Below are 20,129 nucleotides of genomic sequence, written 5' to 3'. Positions count from 1 at the left end.
TGCGAACTGCAAACTGGTCTGCAGTTCGCGATTCGTGTTGCGAACTGCAAACTAGTCTGCAGTTTACGATTCAAATTTCAACGTGCAGTCTGATCAACACTGTCCTGCGCATTGCAGACAAGAATGCATTTCACAGTTGGTCTGCAGTTCGCGTTTCGAATTGCGAACTGCAAACTGGTCTGCAGTTCGCGATTCGTGTTGCGAACTGCAAACTAATCTGCAGTTTACGATTCAAATTTCAAAGTGCAGTCTGATCGGCACTGTCCAGCGCATTGCGGACAAGAATGCATTTAATAATTAGTCTGCAGTTCTCATTTTGCGTTTCCAACTGCGAACTGGTCCGCGGTTCGGGTTCCAAATTGCAAACTGCAATCTTGTCTGCTGATTACAATAAAAATTTCAAAGTGCAGTCAGATCAGCACTTTCTTGCGCATTGCAGACAAGAATGCATTTCACAGTTGGTCTATAGTTCGCCGTTTGTGTTTCCAATTGTGAACTGCAAACTGGTCTGTAGTTCGCAGTTCGCGTTTCGAATTGCGAACTGCAAACTGGTCTGCAGTTCGCAGTTCGCTATCTGAATTGCGAACTGCAAACTGGTCTGCAGTTCGCGATTCGAATTGCGAACTGCAAACTGGTCTGCAATTCGCGATTCGAATTCGAACTGCAAACTGGTCTGCAGTTTGAGATTCATATTGCGAACTGTAAACTGGGCTGCAGTTTACAATTCAAATTTCAAAGTGCAGTCTGATCAGCACTGTCCAGCGCATTGCGGACAAGAATGCTTTTCATAATTAGTCTGCAGTTCGCATTTCGCGTTTCCAAGTGCGAACTGCAAACTGGTCCACAGTTCGCGTTTCAAATTGCAAACTGCAATCTTGTCTGCTGATTACAATAAAAATTTCAAAGTGCAGTCTGATCAGCACTTTCTTGCGCATTCAGACAAAATGCATTTCACAGTAGGTCTATAGTTCGCCGTTTGTGTTTCCAATTGCGAACTGCAAACTGGTCTGCAGTTCGCAGTTCGCGTTTCGAATTGCGAACTGCAAACTGGTCTGCAGTTCGCAGTTCGCGATTCGAATTGCGAACTGCAAACTGGTCTGCAGTTCGCGATTCGAATTCGAGCTGCAAACTGGTCTGCAGTTCGGGATTCGTATTGCAAACTGTAAACTGGGCTACAATTTACGATTCAAATTTCAAAGTGCAGTCTGATCAGCACTGTCCAGCGCATTGCGGACAAGAATGCTTTTCATAATTAGTCTGCAGTTCGCATTTCGCGTTTCCAACTGCGAACTGCAAACTCGTCCGCAGTTCGCGTTCCAAATTGCAAACTGCAATATTGTCTGCTGATTACAATAAAAATTTCAAAGTGCAGTCTGATCAGCACTTTCTTGCGCATTGCAGACAAGAATGCATTTCACAGTTGGTCTATAGTTCGCAGTTTGTGTTTATGATGAGTGACATGAGGAGGTGACAGTTAAAATTTTGGCTTATGTTTGTTGCTTATTGTATTGAGAATAAATCTAGACCATTTTCATTGTAAATTTCCTGGAATAAGTTTTATTCTTTGCGACAAATGTCTACCTACGCGTAATTGCTAAACGGCTGTTTTCATGGGGGCATTTTTAGAGGGTGATGTTTCTCAGAACAGATTATTTTTCTAATATACAACATAACATGTCAATATTTTTCTATTTTTGATAAGAAGACATGTTATACTAAATGACCATATATGGTTTTCATATCATTGAAATGCTCTAAAGTGCTGAAAATGAGGTCTGAATGTTTTGTTATTAATATGAAATAAATAAGGAATTGAATTGGTAGAATGTAACCTACATGACAAGAATTCACAAAGACTGTACGGGCAAGGATGAAGTGCCTCGGATATCTCCGTTAATATTCGTAATAACACGTTCATTTCCGAGGATATCCAATTCAATTAAACAGCAGACGATACCGCCAGGGAAAAGTATTAGTTTCCCCGCTATGCGCGGCGCACGTCACTATTAAGTTTAAAGAACATGAAATGTTACATCTCGTGACAAACATGCTATAACTTCTACATGTTTTCATTGTCTATATTTAAGCTTATCTACTAATAAACTTTGATAATGTGGCAGTTGACCTGAATACAATCGACATTGTTTATTGTCCAATACAGGTAAATCCAATAATTGCTTTGCAATAGATCTATGACGGATTATCTTTGAACACCCCTGGACTTATTAGACTCAACTGCCACATTATCAAAGTTTATTAGTATATTCGTCACCGGTTATTGATATGGGCGGCTCCTCCATAAAAATGTTACTAAATTCATTGGAAAAAATCCTGCAAGATAGAGAAGCTCCATTTCAAGATTTTTCATTTCTTCTTTACTTTTCCTTTTGCAGATCGCATTTGAAAACGTGAACTGAGAACTGCAAACTGCAAACCAACTGTTAAATGCATTCTTGTCTACATTTTGCTGGACAGTGCTGATCAGACTGCACTTTGAAATTTGAATCGTAAACTGCAGCACAGTGTACAGTTCTCAATACGAATCTCGAACTGCAGACCAGTTTTCAGTTCGAATTTGAATCGCGAACTGCAGACCATTTTGCAGTTCGCAATTCGAATCGCGAACTGCGAACTGCGAACTGCAGGCCAGTTTGCAGTTCGCAATTCGAAAGGCGAACTGCGAACAGCGGACCAGTTTGCAGTTCGCAATTCGAATCGCGAACTGCGAACTGCAGGCCAGTTTGCAGTTCGCAATTCGAAAGGCGATCTGCGAACTGCGGACCAGTTTGCAGTTCACAATTCGAAACGCAAACTGCGAACTGTAGACCAACTGTGAAATGCATTCTTGTCTGCAGTTCTAATGGAGAGGGAGGAAGTGCAGACTTTTCACATTTATGTTTAGCAAACACTTGCCTATTACTTTAAAGTATAAGAGTAACCTTCAAATCCATTTTCATTTTGAATCTTGAACTGCAGACCAGTTTGCAGTTCGCAATTCGAATCGTGAACTGCGAACTGCAGACCAGTTTGCAGTTCGCAATTCGAATGAAGAACTACGAATTGCGAACTGCGAACTGAGAAATGCAGACCAGTTTGCAGTTCGTAGTTCGAATCGAAAACTAGGAGCCGCAGATTTGCCGGCACTTTGCAGTTCTACTGAAGAGGGAGGAAGTGCAGACCATTAACATTAATGAGCCGTGCCATGAGAAAATCAACATAGTGGGTTTGCGACCAGCATGGATCCAGACCAGCTTGCGCATCCGCGCAGTCTGGTCAGGATCCATGCTGTTCACTTTTAAAGCCTACTGCAATTAGAGAAACCATTAGCGAACAGCATGGATCCTGACCCGATTGAGCGGATGCGCAAGCTGGTCTGGATCCATGCTGGTCGCAAACCCACTATGTTGATTTTCTCATGGCACGTTTCAAAATTTTATATTTAGCAAATACTGACCTGTTACTTAAAAGTATAAGAGTAACGTTTAAATATATTTTTATTTTGAATCTTGAACAGCAGACCAGTTTGCAGTTCGCAATTCGAAACGCGAACTGCAGACCAGTTTGCAGTTCGCAATTCGAAACACAAACTGCGGACTATAGACCAGCTGTGAAATGCGCAAGAAAGTGCTGATCAGACTGCACTTTGAAATTTTTATTGTAATCAGCCGACAAGATTGCAGTTTGCAATTCGGGATGCGAACTGCGGACCAGTTTGCAGTTCGCAGTTGGAAACGCGAAATGCGAACTGCAGACTAATTATGAAATGCATTCTTGTCCGCAATGCGCTGGACAGTCAAGTCAAGTCAAGTCAAAAGTTTATGAAATGTAACAAAGGCCTCCGGCCCAAAATACACTACATAATATATAGTAAGTAAATATATAAACAGTTGTGATCCCACAAAATGTATACATATACAATCGGATAAGTTAAAATACATATTCATAGGTTCAGCACACAGTCGACTAGTAAACATAGGCTGCTGAATATCATATTTAACAGGTCAAACATTATTTAAGAGTTTCTCAAGATACAATGCTGTTAGATATAACACCTTTTCATTATCAGAGCTAAGTATGTTATAAAAACTTTGTATACTTCTGTCAGAAGAATACCAATTAAGAAGATACTGATTACGGATCTCACTAAATTTCTCACATTAAAAAAAAAGCATGATATTCACATTCAACAATACTAGTGTTACTTCTATTATAACAAAATTGGCAGATACGAAGATACGAGATTCAAAAGGTGTATTGTTGTGCCTACCAGTTTCAACATGCAGCTTATGGCTTGAACAACGAAATTTTGACGTTGCTAGTCTGTATTTAAATGGCAAATTTATTGTAAGGTAACGTTCTGTATTTAATAAAGTTTTAAAATGTTTATAATGGTGACATCTACTTGATTCTTCGATAGACTCTTTCAAGTTTTGTTTATGACAATCTATGAGTCTTTGATGAAAAATACTAACGAAGTAGTCAATATTTCCAACATCATGTGAAACACAAACATAACCCAAACCATACAAAAATAACAAGTGTTTGACCTGAGTAGCCCAGGTGATTCTACCTACGTTATCTAAAGATTTTAGCATAAAATAACACCGTTTAGGGTAGCTAGAGTTATCCATCTGTATTAGTTAGCTGATCAGACTGCACTTTGAAATTTGAATCGTAAATTGTAGCCCAGTTTACAGTTTGCAATACGAATCCCGAACTGCAGACCAGTTTGCAGTTCGAATTCAAATCGCGAACTGCAGACCAGTTTGCAGTTCGCAATTCGAATCGCGAACTGCGAACTGCGAACTGCAGACCAGTTTGCAGTTCGCAATTCGAAACGCGAACTGCGAACTGCAGACCAGTTTGCAGTTCGCAATTGGAAACACAACCTGCGAACTATAGACCAACTGTGAAATGCATTCTTATCTGCAATGCGCAAGAAAGTGCTGATCAGACTGCACTTTGAAATTTTTATTGTAATCAGCAGACAAGATTGCAGTTCGCAATTTAGAACGCGAACTGCGGACCAGTTTGCAGTTCGCAGTTGGAAACGCGAAATACAAACTGCAGACTAATTATGAAATGCATTCTTGTCTGCAATGCGCTGGACAGTGCTGATCAGACTGCACTTTGAAATTTGAATTGTAAACTGCAGCCCAGTTTACAGTTCGCAATATGAATCTCAAACTGCAGACCAGTTTGCAGTTCGAATTCGAATCGCGAATTGCAGACCAGTTTGCAGTTCGCAATTCGAAACGCGAACTGCAGACCAACTGTGAAATGCATTCTTGTCTGCAATGCGCAGGACAGTGTTGATCAGACTGCACGTTGAAATTTGAATCGTAAACTGCAGACTAGTTTGCAGTTCGCAACACGAATCGCGAACTGCAAACCAGTTTTCAGTTCGCAATTCGAATCGCGAACTGCGAACTGCGAACTGCAGACCAGTTTGCAGTTCGCAATTCGAATTCGAATCGCGAACTGCGAACTGCGAACTGCAGACCAGTTTGCAGTTCGCAATTCGAAACGCGAACTGCGAACTGCGAACTGCAGACCAACTTAACTAAAATAAATTTCTCTCCTTTTCTGATAAAATACAGACCCTATTGCATACATTTTAAAACTATTTGCAGTGTTATATTTCTTTATGAATTTTGATGGGTAAAAGAGTCGAGCTATTTTTTTATTTACTGATCAATATGAAACAATACTTCATCTCTGTAACTCCGTAAGAACACAATATTCTACTTACACATGCACATGCAGCATGCACGTGCAGTCAAGAAAAAGGTCATTTTTAGCACGTAAATTTAGCTTCTTATACAGCCTATAACATGATGATTGTTTTAAAGTCTTATTTTCATCACTTGTTTTATTTCCCTTTGCGTGGGAAAGAGGGGACTCGAAAATTTATAAGTATTTGCTACATATATTTGATGTGAAAAAATTATAGAATTTTGAAATGAGTTATTAGAACCAAGGTGGAATTATATTGATAGCGTCGGAAGTATTTCAATTAAATTGGGTTCTAGTATTTGACTGATAGGAGTGACTGATTAAGAAATGTAAAAAAAAATGAAAATGAAATAAAAACAACCTGCTAAAGATTCCCAACTCTCCCCCTTTGGTAAAATACATTGTGGAAAGTGGTGTTTGGGTCCGGACTGTATGTATCAAAGGTTAAATCTAGAGCAATAATCATCAAGGCTTATTTAAAGTAATTATACAAACACGTAAGATGTGAAACTAAGCTTTATTCAATTTTCAGAAAATTTAAATGCCTTGCTCACAAAGAAATATCAAAACACAAAAGTTTGCAAGTGATGTTTTCGTCTGTTGACTACGTCTTTCGAATATCCAATCTGATCACCTCGGTCTTTATGCTACGCGTATTTACCGGAGAATACGGAAATGCCCGATGTTGCACGATTGTCGAATATCATGAAGTACTTACGTTTTATGAAAAGATGTGCGTTGCAAGACAATTCCTCAAGCCTGCTCTAGTTGATGAGTCAAATGTAAATATGTCGTAATGTGCATACATGTACATTTTCCCGCAAAACTTATTGGAAAAAACAATATTTGGTTTCATTTTGATAAAATAAAAATGTGACAAAACGGTCCTAAAGAATTTTTAAATTCAGCGTGGGTCTCGAAAAATTAGAGCTATAATGTTTTTTAAAGTTCTATACTTTGAGGTACAAGTCTGAAAAAAAAGAAGAAAAGAAGAATGGAAATACAATTGATCTAGAACAAAATTTAATTTTCAGAAGAGCAAAAATAACACGAAATTTTGATCAAACACAACCCGAGAGAGAACAAGAATAACACGAAATTTTTATCAAGACTAAACCTTCAACAGAACAAAAATATCACGATATTTTGATCTAGAATAAAATTTAATTTTCAAAAGAACGCTGAAAATAACCCGAAATTTTGATCAAGAACAAACCGTCATGAGAACAAAAAGCGACAACGCGAGACAACGAAACATTTTAGGCTGATCACTACCAAACCAAGTGTAAGCCTCCGCAAGTGTAATCGCAAGTAGTCCAAATGTAAATAGCGCTAATCTTTTTTCCCTTCCTATAGCAACGTGTTTCCTTTTACTCTACCACGTTTCAGTAAGTATGCATTTATTTTCGCGGAGCGTTTGTTCTAGGGTATACCGTATATAGTGCATGTTTATTCTGACATTACGCTCGTGTTCACATAAAAGAGGATGCGTTTATACCGGGTTTTACGGTAGAACATGTATATCCTGATACTGTGCGCTGCTTCACATGCATATCCTGACAATGTGCGCTGTTTCGCATGGATATCCTGACAATGTGCGCTAGTCGCATACATATCCTGACAATATGCGCATATCACATGCATATCCTGATAATGTGCGCAAGTCGCATGTATATTCTGACAATATGCGCATCTCCGCATGCATATCCTGACAATGTGCACAAGTCGCGTGTATATCTAGACAATGTGCGCAAGTCGCGTGAACATCCTAACAATGTGCGCATGTCGCATGCATATCCTGACAATGTGCGCAAGTCGCATGCATATCCTGACAATGTGCGCAAATCGCATGCATATCCTGACAATGTGCACAAGTCGCATGCCTGTCCTGACAATGCGCACAATTCGCGTGCATACCCAGACAATGTACACAAGTCGCGTGAACATCCAGACAGAAAAGCGAAAAAAAAAGTTTTTTTGTTGTTGATTTTTTGCAGTACGATACTGTATTTTCTTTTTTTCTTCAATTCTTGATTTGATAAGCGATTGTTCACATATATCACATAACGACAGTATTTCTAAATAACATATAGTCTGCTTTGTCAGGGGAGGGCCCCCGATAATGTTGTTATAACTTCTGGCCCAACCCTTTTGTATATTTACATTGATGTATTTATATATGTTTGTTGTATGTGTGTGTATTGAATATGTATAATATATATATATATACAATAAAATATGATTAAACTAACATTCAGACAATGTGCGAAGCTTTGCCTGCGTGTCCTGACAATGAGCGCAAGTCGCGTGCGTATCCTGACAATGTGCGCAAGTCGCGTGCGTATCCTGACAATGTGCGCAAGTCGCGTGCGTATCCTGACAATGTGCGCAAGTCGCATGCGTATCCTGACAATGTGCGCAAGTCGCATGCGTATCCTGACAATGTGCGCAAGTCGCATGTATACGTATCCTGACAATGTGCGCAAGTCGCATGCATATCCTGACAATGTGCGGAAGTCGCATACGTATCCTGACAATGTGCGCAAGTCGCGTGTAAAAATCCTGACAATATGCGCATGTCGCATCTATAATCCGACAATTTATGCATGTTGCATGAATATTCTGTGAATATAACAATGTGCGCAGCTTCGCTTGCATATCCTGACGATATGTGCAAAAGGCTAACACATATAATATTATATGATCTATATTGTTTGTAAATTGGACGGTGTATGTTTATTGGAGGATGGGATGTTTATACTGGAGTGTATACCCTGACAATATGCGAGGGGTCACTTAAAAACATCGCATTTCCGTTGTTTGGGCTTAATCCCTTAAAACTGCTATGAGTTATCCGATAGCAAATAGAGCAATTTGTATATTTTAAAGACAACTTGCGCAAATTCACGTGATAGTAATACATTTTATGTTTGGGTCTGAATCTACACCCCCCCCCCCCCACTCCCCACACATGAAATATTTAAGAGGTGTTAATATACATGTATGTAATCGGCAATATACAACATTCTGTTAAATTTCAGTGTCGTAACTTACTTACCGGGAACTGAGAATAACATAACATCATTTATTTGGCATTGAACACATATGCAAAATGTACATTCATAGCCAAAATATTTTACCATGGAAGAATAAGTACAAGCTCATTTCGTAATGATATTGACCCAGGTCCCTTGAAAACTGTAGGAGTTATCTGGACAAGGTTAATTTAGTATTGTAGAATATACAGCTTTTTGTAAAATTTCAAAGGGCCGTTACTACTTAACAGGGTATTTTGTCCTGACAATATGCGCAAGTTCACTTCATAGTGATATGTTCCTGTAGGTTTGAAAAAAAACAGGAGTTATCCGGACAAGGATTTCAGGATGGGGAACATACAGATGTGACAGAGACCTTCTTTGAATTCTGAAGTCAAACATATTTCTATTTTTTCTTGTCTGAGATGTTTTATACGGGAAAGATTGTTTTGGGCGAGACTGTTAGTTGATAATCCTTGGAACAACTGTGATTTGTCATTTAGGCCACGGCAGATTTTTGAAAATGACGTCCGTTTTTTTCAGAATCTGAAAATGTTAAGATACTTTTATTTCGTTGGTTTAGTACCAGTACACAAACATTGTAAAACAGTGCGTGGTCGATGGAGTTCGAGATAGAAATACTCGACTGGATAACAGTTTTCCGTATATATCATTTTGAGCTATTGAAACTGACGAGATCCCAGAACTTTGGCCGGCGTGAAATGTTTTGGAACTTTTACTTTAAAAGACAGAATATAGTTACGTAATATAGACGGCAAATGACCATGTATCGATATCTTTTTTATTTTTGTATGCAACCTCCTGGATTTTTGTCTTTTCAATTTCTTTTTGGCATCGAATGCTTGAACTTCGGCTGTATAAAAGACCGAATATAAATTATGTAAACACCACACATGAACTAGTCCGGAAAGGCCCTCTAAGTGGGCAGAGGAATCTGGAGATGTCTTAAAACATTTTAAGATACAGAACTGTGATAATTAAAGACTTGAGATGAAGAATGTTTCCTGTCAAAATTTTCGTTCACTTGATCTGGTAAAAAACAACAATATTGACATCACGTGATGAGGCGTCATCTTAGCTTTTCAAAATGGCCTCCAAGAGGAGCCCACGGGAGTCTTGGTTTTAAAGCAAAGTTAACTGTTTTGAGTAAGTTCCTTTTATTTTTCTGTGTGGCAGAGACATGTAGTTTTTTTTTTTGGCTTAGATTGATGCATCGCAGAAATAGAAATGCATTATTATTATTAATACACACGATATATAACTGCAAGTTCGGCTCGCAGTGTTAGCCTAACATGATTTTTTCCGTGAATGGTTCGAGATTCTCAGTTTTATTTATTTGTTGTGCTGGCTGAAGTGGGTTATTAACTAAAACCATACTAATATGTTGCTTTATTTTTGCTAAAAAATGTGACAAACAAAACATTTAAAATGGAATTATGATTTAAAATGTAAAACAGAAATCTTACAAAAATTAAATACTTATATGTATTTACAAAAAGAAATCATAAATAAAATAATAATGAAAAATGATTTTTAAACTGTGGACGTTTCATCAGGTAAACTATAAAGCTTTGTTTTGTAGGTCTATGACCATCAGTATATATGCATATAATAGAATATTCAGCAGAAATAATATTTTTAAAAAAAGTTATAATCTATAAAAAGGATGAAATGTTGAAAATAATAAATATACAAACTATGAAATAAATACAAATTGTGGTTCATACACAATATGAACATTTCAGAATACAAATTTATGCAATCTGATTTTTTAAAAACATTCACACTAAAGTCTTAAGTTCTGTTAGATATGTTTTAATTATATAGGGTTTTTACTTTCATGAATAAAGAAGAAGTAACAACTGTAGAAATAAGTCTCCTTTTTTGATAAAATACAGGCCCCATTGCATACATTTTAAAACTATTTGCAGTGTTATATTTCTTTATGAATTTTGATGGGTAAAAGAGTCAAACTATTTTTTATTTACTGATCAATATGAAACAATACTTCATCTGCTTCAACTCCGTAAGAACACAATATTCTACTTAGACATGCACATGCACCATGCACGTGCAGTCAACAAAAAGGTCCTAGTTTGCACGTAAATTGAGCTTCTTATAGAGTCTATAACATGACGATTCTTTTAAAGTCTTTTCATCACTTGTTTTATTTTCATTTGCATGGGAAAGAGAAACTGGAAAATTTATAAGCATTTGCTTCATCTAATTGATGTGAAAAAAAAAATAGTGTTTTGAAATGAGTTATTAGAACCAAGGTGGATTTATATTAATTAATAGCGTTGGAAGTATTTCAATAAAATTGGGTACTAGTATTTGACTGAGTTAACTGATTAAGAAATGTAAAGAAAAAAAAGCTGCCAACTAAAGGCTCCTAACTCTCCCAGTTTTCACCACTTTTTTGTGAAAAGTTAAAGTTTTATGTTTGTTAGTTTTTTTTTCTAAATAAAAAAGCAAAACTCAAATCATTGCCGATGATTAAAGATTGCAACAGATTTCCAGATTAGACATGTTAATATAATATAATGTCTATATAAATAAATGCACACATTCTATATAAATAACTTTGTATTAATTGAATAAATATGTTTGTAAGGTAGTAATGACTTTTATGCATTTATTCGATTTACGTTTGAATTAATGGATAGACCCGGATAATTACGTGGTAAAATACGTTGTGGAAAGTGGTGTTTGGATCCGGACTGTATGCATCATAGGTTAAATCTAGAGCAATAATCATCAAGGCTTAATTAAAGTAATTATACAAACACGTAAGATGTGAAACTAAGTTTTATTCATTTTTCAGAAAATTGAAATGCCTTGCTTACTAGGAAATATCAAAACACAGAAATTTGCAAGTGATGTTTACGACTTGTTTTCGTCTGTTGACTACGTCTTTCGAATATCATGAAGTACTTCTTTTTTATGAAAAGATATGCGTTGCAAGACAACCCCTTAAGCTTGCTCTAATTGATTAGTCAAATGTAAATATGTCGTAATGTGCATACATGTTCTCCCCCCCCCCCCCCCCCCCCCCAAAAAAAAAACTTATTGGAAAATAAATTATTTGGTTTCATTTTGATAAAATAAAAATGTGACAAAACGGTTCTAAAGAATTTTTAAATTCAGCGTGGGTCTCGTAAAATTATAATGTTTTTTGTAAGTTCTATACTTTGAGGTACAACTCTGAAAAAAAGAAGAAAAGTAGAATGTAAATACAAAGGATACGCTTTCGTCTGTGTACGTGTACAATACATTTATATTGCTAACTAAACTGTGAACCGCGGGATACATGTTAATTGTTACGAGTCTGTTTGGTAAGCGATGCAGCATCGTACCTGGGCAGCGGTGATAGCCATAATGACCCTATGGCTGTCATTATATCAATATTTGGTGAAACCGCATTTTTTTGGCCAAGATATCACCGCAAAGAAAGCAGCTTATCCGTTAAAATACATCACAATAATACCGACACGTAAGAGATGCGAAACCATCGTAACACTAATGTTTTCAGAAAACCGATTGCGATCCCAGCAGACACCACCATATTGTCATTCATAGTATTCCAGTGATACGTAAATATAGGAACGTGCAGAATATTTTCCTGGGAATTGCTTTGTCCCGGTGCTTTCCGCAGAACTTTTTTTAAAAAACAACAACAAACAAAATCGGATCAAAATATCTTGAACAAGAGCTGCATCTTAACTTGTGTACAAAGGCCAGAAACTAGGCATGGACAATTTAAACATTTTGCCTTTTTATACGTTCTTGGATGTTATTTTATAAGAGTTGGATTAAATGCAAAAATCGTTTCTTCTATTGCATATCAATTTGTGTTGAGATATGTGCAGGATATACCGCTATTTGTATGCGATGCCTTAAAATTACACCCCACCTCAGTCAGAGAAAAGATATAATGAAAACAATTAATTGCATCTACAGTTTTTTTGTCATTCGAAAACATTTTATAGTAGTCTACATCGGAAGTTGCAATGTGTCCGCTTTCGCGGGAGTCGCTACATTGCGACATTGAACGTTTTTTTTTATTAGCTCTAATATTCAAAGAATAGGTAGAGCTATTGGACTCGTCTATTCGTCGGTGCCGGCGTCTGCGTCCTGATTTGGTTAAGTTTTTTTTTGTATGCAAACTGGTATCCTAGTAACACCCATTTGGGAATGGATTGAAACTTCACACACTATTCACTATGAAGAAATGACTTACATTATACATGTTCCATAAGTCTGCTATGTTTTTTTTTACAAAATTATGCGCCTTTTTCGACTTGGCAATTTTTATGCCCCTCTTCGAAGAAGGAGGGGTACTATAGTATATTGTTTTGCAGATATCGATCGGTCGGTCGGTCGGTCCGTAGGCCAATCCGTTTCCGGTTGATAACTCAATAACGTTTAGTCCTAGGATCATGGAAGTTCATAAGGAGGTTGGTCATGACCAGCAGATGACCCCTTTTGATTTTGAGGTCAGTAGGTTTAAGGTCAAGGTCACAGTAACCCGGAACAGTTAAATGGCTTCCGGATGATAACTCAAGAATGCTTGGGCCTAGGATCATGCAAGTTCTTAGGTAGGTTGTTCATGACCAGTAGATGACCCCTATAGATTTTGAGGTCAGTAGGTTGAAGGTTAAGGTCACAATGACCAGGAACAGCTAAACTGTTTCCGGATGGTAACTTGAGAAGCCTTTGGCGTAGGATCATGAAAGTTAAAAAAGAGGTTGGTCATGACCAGCAGGTGCTTCCTATTGATTTTGAGGTTAGTAGCTCAAAGGTCAAGGTCACAGGGACCTGGAACAGTTAAACGGTTTCCGGATGATAACTCAAGAATGCTTAGGTCTAGGATCATGAAAGTTGAGAGGGAGGTTGGCATGACGAGCAGATGACCCTTATTGATTTTAAGGACAGTAGGTCAAAGGTCAAGGTCACAGTGACCCAAAACAGTTAAACTGTTTCCGGACGATAACTTGAGAATGCCTTGGCTTAGGATCTCGCAACCTGATAGGGAGGTTGGTCATGACCAGCAGATGAACCCTATTGATCTTGAGGTCAGAAGGTCAAAGGTCAAGGTCACAGTGGCCCGGAACAGTTAAACCGTTTCCGGCCGATAACTTGAGAACTCTTTGACCTAGGATCATGAAACTTAATAGGGAGGTTGACCATGACTGGCAAATGACCCCTATTAATTTTGAGGTCAGTAGGTCAAAGGTCAAGGTCACATTGACGCAGAACAGTAGAACTTATTTTTACCTAATAACTAGAGAATGCTTTGGATTAAAACCACATTTGATACACAAGTCACCTGTGACTGGTAAATGACCCATAATTATTGATTTGAGGTCAGTAAGTCAAATATCCCGTGCACATTGACCAACTAATTTCTGTTCCTTGTGCAGTTACTGAATGCATAAAGGGGGGCGGGGTGGTGGGTGTGGGGGGGGGGGGGAGGATTTCGTGTTCGACGAGCTCATGTTAGTAAAGTTTTCGTATGTAAGCTAGTAGGCCTAGAATGGATTGAAACTTCACCCACGTGTTCACTATAATGATTTGACTTGCATTATACAAGATTCATAAATACGTTTTGCATTTTTACAAAATAATGCCCCTTTTTCGACTTATATTCGTTCATACAGGGCTGTTGAATAGCCTAATGTTGCTGTCCTCCGATAGCTCTTGTTTGTATAATGTACATACATAGATTCATTCTGTCAAGTTATTTTTATGAAAACTTGAAACAATTTTTATTTTCAAATGGTTCGCTCTATTAGTAAATATTCTCCCATTTTTTTTCAAAAAGCAGTTTCCCCCATAAGAGCCTTTTGCAACAGGCATGCTATGCAGATAGGCGCCACTTCAAAACACAAAATGCAGTTGCACATACCCTTTTATGACCTTTTCCCATAAACTGCTTGATGAATCTTCACGGACGAGCAGCGCTCTCAAGTTAAATAGTCAACCAATTACATACTCCGGCTAGCGTAATAGTATTAGAACGCTCATACGCCATCGAATCGTAATCTCGAATACATTAACTGGATGTAAGAGTAAACCAATCTCTTAATGGGTTAAAGAATTCATTTTTACATTCAAAAGGAACTATTTCTTCTTTCATTTACAGGTGAATATCGCACAGCTGATAATGACTGGGAGAGCAAGGCAGCGACTGATGCGACCGGTTGAGCGTCAGCCAATGAAAGATTGGCTGTCAGACAAACTCAACGCAAAAGAAATCCCAGGATTAGAATGGGTAAATAGGGACCAGAAGGTATTCCGAATAAAATGGTGTCATGGATCAAGGCATGGTTGGAGTCTGAAGGATTCGGTTCTATTTGAAAAATGGGCCCATCATTCAGGCAAGTATACTTTATTTCCATGCAAACAGCGTTTTATTTCACTGAAAGTTAATTTGAGTAAACAATAATGTTTAAACATCGAACGATACTTTAATCCCGAAAGTATCTGGCCAGCTACGAATTAATATCTGCCATTTTTCTGGCCATTTTTTTTTAACATTTAAATTTTCATTTCATTTAAATTTTGAGCTGCGCAAAAGTACATATTTGTGCGCTGTCGAGCCAAAAAAAAAAAAAAATAGGAGAAAACATTTAAAAAAATGACGACAGGATAATGTTACAGTTGTACAAATAGATCAATAGCTTCCTTAGACCTCTAAAGAACCGCCGACATTTGATTTTATGTTCTCTGTTATATTCTAGGTAGATACAATGACGGCGACCCGAAACGCTGGAAAGCTAACTTCCGGTGTGCCCTAAATTCACTTAAAGACGTGGAGGAAGTAAAAGGCATGTCTATTAGCAAGGGACAGAACGCGTTTAAAGTGTACAGGATGCTCGACAGTCGTAAGAAAACAGAAAAATCTAGGGTAACGAAGCGATTGAAATCAGAACCTGACCAAAAATGTGTTCCAAAAGACAACAAACGTGTTCTTCAAGGTAGTTATATGAACATACATATTTTGTCCGACTATGAAGGGGTCTAGTATGACAACACGCTTAATGTATTAGAAAAATTGGCTGATCAACGCCATGTAGCATTATTCTTTTTTTTACAAATGAAGTTTCGCTTGATTTTGTGTTCAGAAGGAATCAAGAATTGACTTTCTTACTCTGGTTTTTGTGTTGGCTGACCTTTTCTTACTCGTTATATATCTCTATTACAGATGTAGCTGTAAGAACCAGTTCAAGACTGTCTGCACAAGCAGTTCTTGTCAAAACTGAAGCAGAAGATCAGAGTGACTCAACAGAGAATGAAAGTGACAGTGAAGGGTACCAGACTGAGGTCCAGGTAAATAGAAAAAAATGTACATGTAGAATACTCGATAGCGTTAGGAGACCGGGTAATACTATATCTCCGAAAAAAAAATATCAAGTATGCATTCAGTATAAATTCGTGTTCTTTTGGTTCATATACAAAGCTGTTTGATATCCCTTCCAACATAAATGCATAGATTCTACAAATTTATCACGTAGAAAAAAAATCATCAGCATTGAAATTTGGGAGACTAGCCACTGCAGGGTTTTACATGTCTGTTGTTACAGAGAGCAAGACTAGTGATACGTTCTGTACAAATGTTGACAGTTTGAGTTGAAATACCTTTTCAGGAAGACACAGATATGGACTGGACACCAGCAGAAGAACGCGTGACTTTTCCCGCCTTTTCTACTGTAACTAAGTTAAAAACAGAAGATCTGAATTCTTCCTCACAGATTCCAAACTTTGATAAAATCATTCCAGGCTTCTACAAAGTCGGTAAGTAGCGAGAAAAAAAACTTCAAATGCACGTGTCGCTTCTTTTCTTATATCTCTAAACTTTCCTTCATCTGTAGCTGAAAGAAAGGAAATAAATATTTGGCGTTGGCAAGTTAAAACGTTACTTTAAAATACCCCAGCAAAAGTCAGTAAACATTGTTGCAACGTGTTCAAGAGTTCAACGTGTGCAAGCAGTTTTTTTTATCAGTTTTATCGACAATGCCTCTGCAGACGTGTATTTCTGTAAACAGTTGGTGCAGACGCTGAATAAGAACACCTGTTGTTGAGCAACTCGTTAATTTATTTTATAGTTCATATAATAATGAATGAATGTCACTGAAATAGTTAATTGGCCGCGAGTGAGGGTGCGGGTCAAGTGGAGGTGGGGGACAGGATTTCGGTCAATATTTTTTTTTTGGTATTCATCTAATAATGAGGTGACTGCTCAATCAATAGTGTATCTTCGAGACAGAATGACAGAAAGTGTTGTCCAGTCTAAAGAGGAAAGATACTTTGCTATTTCATCTTTCTTTATTATCAGCTAACCTATTGTCTTTGACAGATCAAATATTTTATCATTTGGCTGGTAAAATTATAAGTAATAATAATAATAATAATAATAATGATAATAACGACTTTTATTTTAAGAGGCTACACATGCCTCATAAACGCACGACTCATATTGGTCACCTTTGAAATCTATATTTTTTAAACGTATTGACTTAAAATTGCAAACTTTTCAAGTTGCTATACATGTATTCCTGCCGAGCTATTAGAATTCCTACTTAGATTTAGCAGACATGTTGATCGTACACACTTGTGCAAAACTTCAGTAGAGTTGATATTTAGCTTAAATGACAGCCGGAAATAGGAAAATTTGCATTCTTGAGTCAGAGTCAAAAACTTAACTATACAGCCAAATGAGAAATATTTAACCAGTCAAAGCTGTCAAATTCTGGAACTTTCGCTACCTTTACAGAAACGGAGCAAAATCCCAACAAAAATATTTTAGGTAAGTTTGGTCAAAGCATGTATTTTGCATGGTTTAGTTAGTTAATTTTATTATCATTTAAACAGCTTAAATAAGCCTAGTTTCGGTGATGGCAAATTGCACCCTGTTAAAGAGGCATCACAAAATAACTGTATTCTTTTGTGTTTCCATGATGGTAATTATACATGCTTTGCATGAAGAAAATGAGATATGACAAGTATCTAGTTACAAATTGACAGTGACATATTTTCGGCCAAGACGATATGTGTAATGTCTAAACATTTTTAGCCCACCATCATCAGATGGTGGGCTATTCAGATCACTCTGCGTCCGTGGTCAGTCCGTCCGTCCGTCCGTTAACAATTTCTCGTTATCGCATTTCCTCAGAAACTACTGGGGGGATTTTGACCAAACTTTGACAGAATGATGTATTAGTACCCTAGTTGTGTCCCCCTGAAAATCAGACTGGTTCAACAATTGTTGAGTGAGTTATGGCCCTTTGTTTATTTTTAAAATTTACATAGATTTATATAGGGAAAAACAGAGCCTAGGGGTTTGATATTTGGTATGAAGCTTCATCTAGTGGTCCTCTACCAAGATGATTCAAATTATTATGTCCCCCCCCAGGAGACAATTGTTTTTGCCCTGCCCGTCCGTCCGTCGTCCGTCCGTAAGTCACACTTCATTTCCGAGCAATAATGGGAACCATTTGACCTAGAAAACCCTTTAAACTTCATGGGTTGTAGGGCTGTGGAGTAGACGACCCTATTGTTTTTGGGGGTCCTCCGTCAAAGGTCAAGGTCACAGGGGCCTGAACATTGAAAACCATTTCCGATCAATAACTAGAGAAACCATTGACCGTGAATGTTGAAAAATTCATAGGGATGATTGGTCATGAAGAGTAGAGACCCTATTGATTTTGGGGTGATTTTGGGGGTCACTCCGTCAAAGGTCAAGGTCACAGGGGCCCTGAACATTGAAAACCATTTCCCATCAATAATAGAGAACCACTTGACCAGAATGTTGAAATTCATAGGATGATTGGTCATGAAGAGTAGATGGGCCCCATTGATTTTGGGGTCACTCCCTTAAAAAGGGCAAGGTCACAGGGGCCTGAACATTGAAAACCATTTCCGGTCAGTAACTTGAGAACCACTTGGACCCCGAAAGTTGAAATTAATAGGATGATTGGTCTGCAGAGTAGATGACCCCTAACAATTTTAGGGTCACTCTGTTAAAGGTCAAAGGGCCCCAGGGGCCTGAACATGGAAAACCATTTCCAATCAATAACTTGAGAACCTCTCGACCCAGAATGTTGAAAATTCATGGATGATTGTTCATGCAGAGTAATGACCCTATTGTTTTTGGGGTCACTCCGTTTTAAAAGGGCAAGGTCACTGGGGGGCCTGAACATTGATAACCAGTTCCGATCAATAACTGAGAACCACTTGACCAAAAATGTTGAAACTTCATTTGGATGATTGAACATGCAGAGTAGATGACCCCTATTGATTTTGGGGTCAGTCTATTAAAGGTCAAGGTCACAGTGGCCTGTTCATGTAAAATCATTTTTTGGAAATAACTTGAGAACCACTTGACCTACAATGTTGAAACTTTATTAGGATGATTGGACATGCAGAGTAGATGACCCCTATTTATTTTGAGGTCACTTGATCAAAGGTCAAGGTCACAGGAGCCTGAACAGTGACTTGAGAACCACTAGGCCAAGAGTGTTGAAATTTAGCGGGATGACTGGACATGCCAAGTAGATGATCCCTATTGCAGCCAACCATCAGTGTCTCTTTGACTTTCGCTCCTGACCCCTATTGACTTCTTGCCTATAGGACTTTGCATTGGGGGAGACAAGCGCTTTTTTACAAAAGCATTTTCTAGTTTCCCTGGGGTCAAATATGGCCCCGCCCCGTGGGTCACATGGTTTATATAGTCATATCGGGAAAAACTTTGAAAACCTCTTTTCTAAAACCACAGGGCCTAGGACTTTGATATTCAAAATGTAGCATCATCTAGTGGTTCTCTACCAAGTTTGTTCAAATTATACCCCTAGAGTCTAATATGGCCCCGCCCCGGGGGTCACATGGTTCACATAGACTTGTATAGGGAAAAGCTTTTAAAATCTTTTTGTCAATAACCTACAACATTCAAATTTGGACCACATGTATAGTTTTGAGTGGCAAGATGAACCTTGACATGAGTTGACCTTGATTTTGACCTAGTAACCTACTTTCTCATTTCTGTAGCTACAGCCTTCAAATTTGGACTACATGCATAGTTTTGTGTTCCGAAATGAAATTTGACCTTGATTTTGACCTAGTGACCTACATTCACATTTCTCAAGCTACAGCCTTCAAATTTGGACCACATACATAGTTTTGTGTAACGAAAACACTTTGACCTTGACATTGACCTAGAGACCTACTTTCACATTTTTGAAGGCACAGACTTCAAATTTGGACCACATGCATAGTTTTGTGCACAGGAAAAAAAATTTGACCTTGACATTGACCTAGTGACCTACTTTAATATTTTTG

General features: G+C 37.9%; 1 protein-coding gene and 1 long non-coding RNA gene across 11 annotated transcripts in view; one reads left to right on the top strand and one right to left on the bottom strand.

Moving 5' to 3' along the window:
• LOC123564151 (interferon regulatory factor 2-like) overlaps positions 1–20,129 on the top strand; it is a 38,906-nt gene that overhangs the window by 13,251 nt on the left and 5,526 nt on the right. For 4 of the 10 annotated variants that reach the window (XM_045357511.2, XM_045357517.2, XM_045357508.2 and 1 more), the window contains exons 2-6: positions 14,938–15,172; positions 15,536–15,772; positions 16,000–16,124; positions 16,442–16,589; positions 17,569–17,601. In XM_045357511.2, coding sequence (XP_045213446.2) covers positions 14,959–15,172; positions 15,536–15,772; positions 16,000–16,124; positions 16,442–16,589; positions 17,569–17,601 — 757 coding nt within the window. In that variant the 5' untranslated portion in view covers positions 14,938–14,958. The other 6 variants (XM_045357513.2, XM_045357509.2, XM_045357514.2 and 3 more) reach the window with 6 other exon arrangements.
• LOC123564153 (uncharacterized) overlaps positions 1–20,129 on the bottom strand; it is a 37,560-nt gene that overhangs the window by 15,675 nt on the left and 1,756 nt on the right. The window contains exon 2 of the long non-coding RNA XR_006688952.2: positions 16,434–16,666. This is a non-coding gene — a long non-coding RNA (uncharacterized LOC123564153). The remainder of the gene's footprint in view (positions 1–16,433; positions 16,667–20,129) is intronic.

Source organism: Mercenaria mercenaria, chromosome 2 (assembly GCF_021730395.1).
Source record: "Mercenaria mercenaria strain notata chromosome 2, MADL_Memer_1, whole genome shotgun sequence".
Taxonomy (NCBI): domain Eukaryota; kingdom Metazoa; phylum Mollusca; class Bivalvia; order Venerida; family Veneridae; genus Mercenaria; species Mercenaria mercenaria.
Note: the sequence above shows the minus strand (reverse complement) of the source record. Positions and strands in the feature narration are given on the sequence as shown.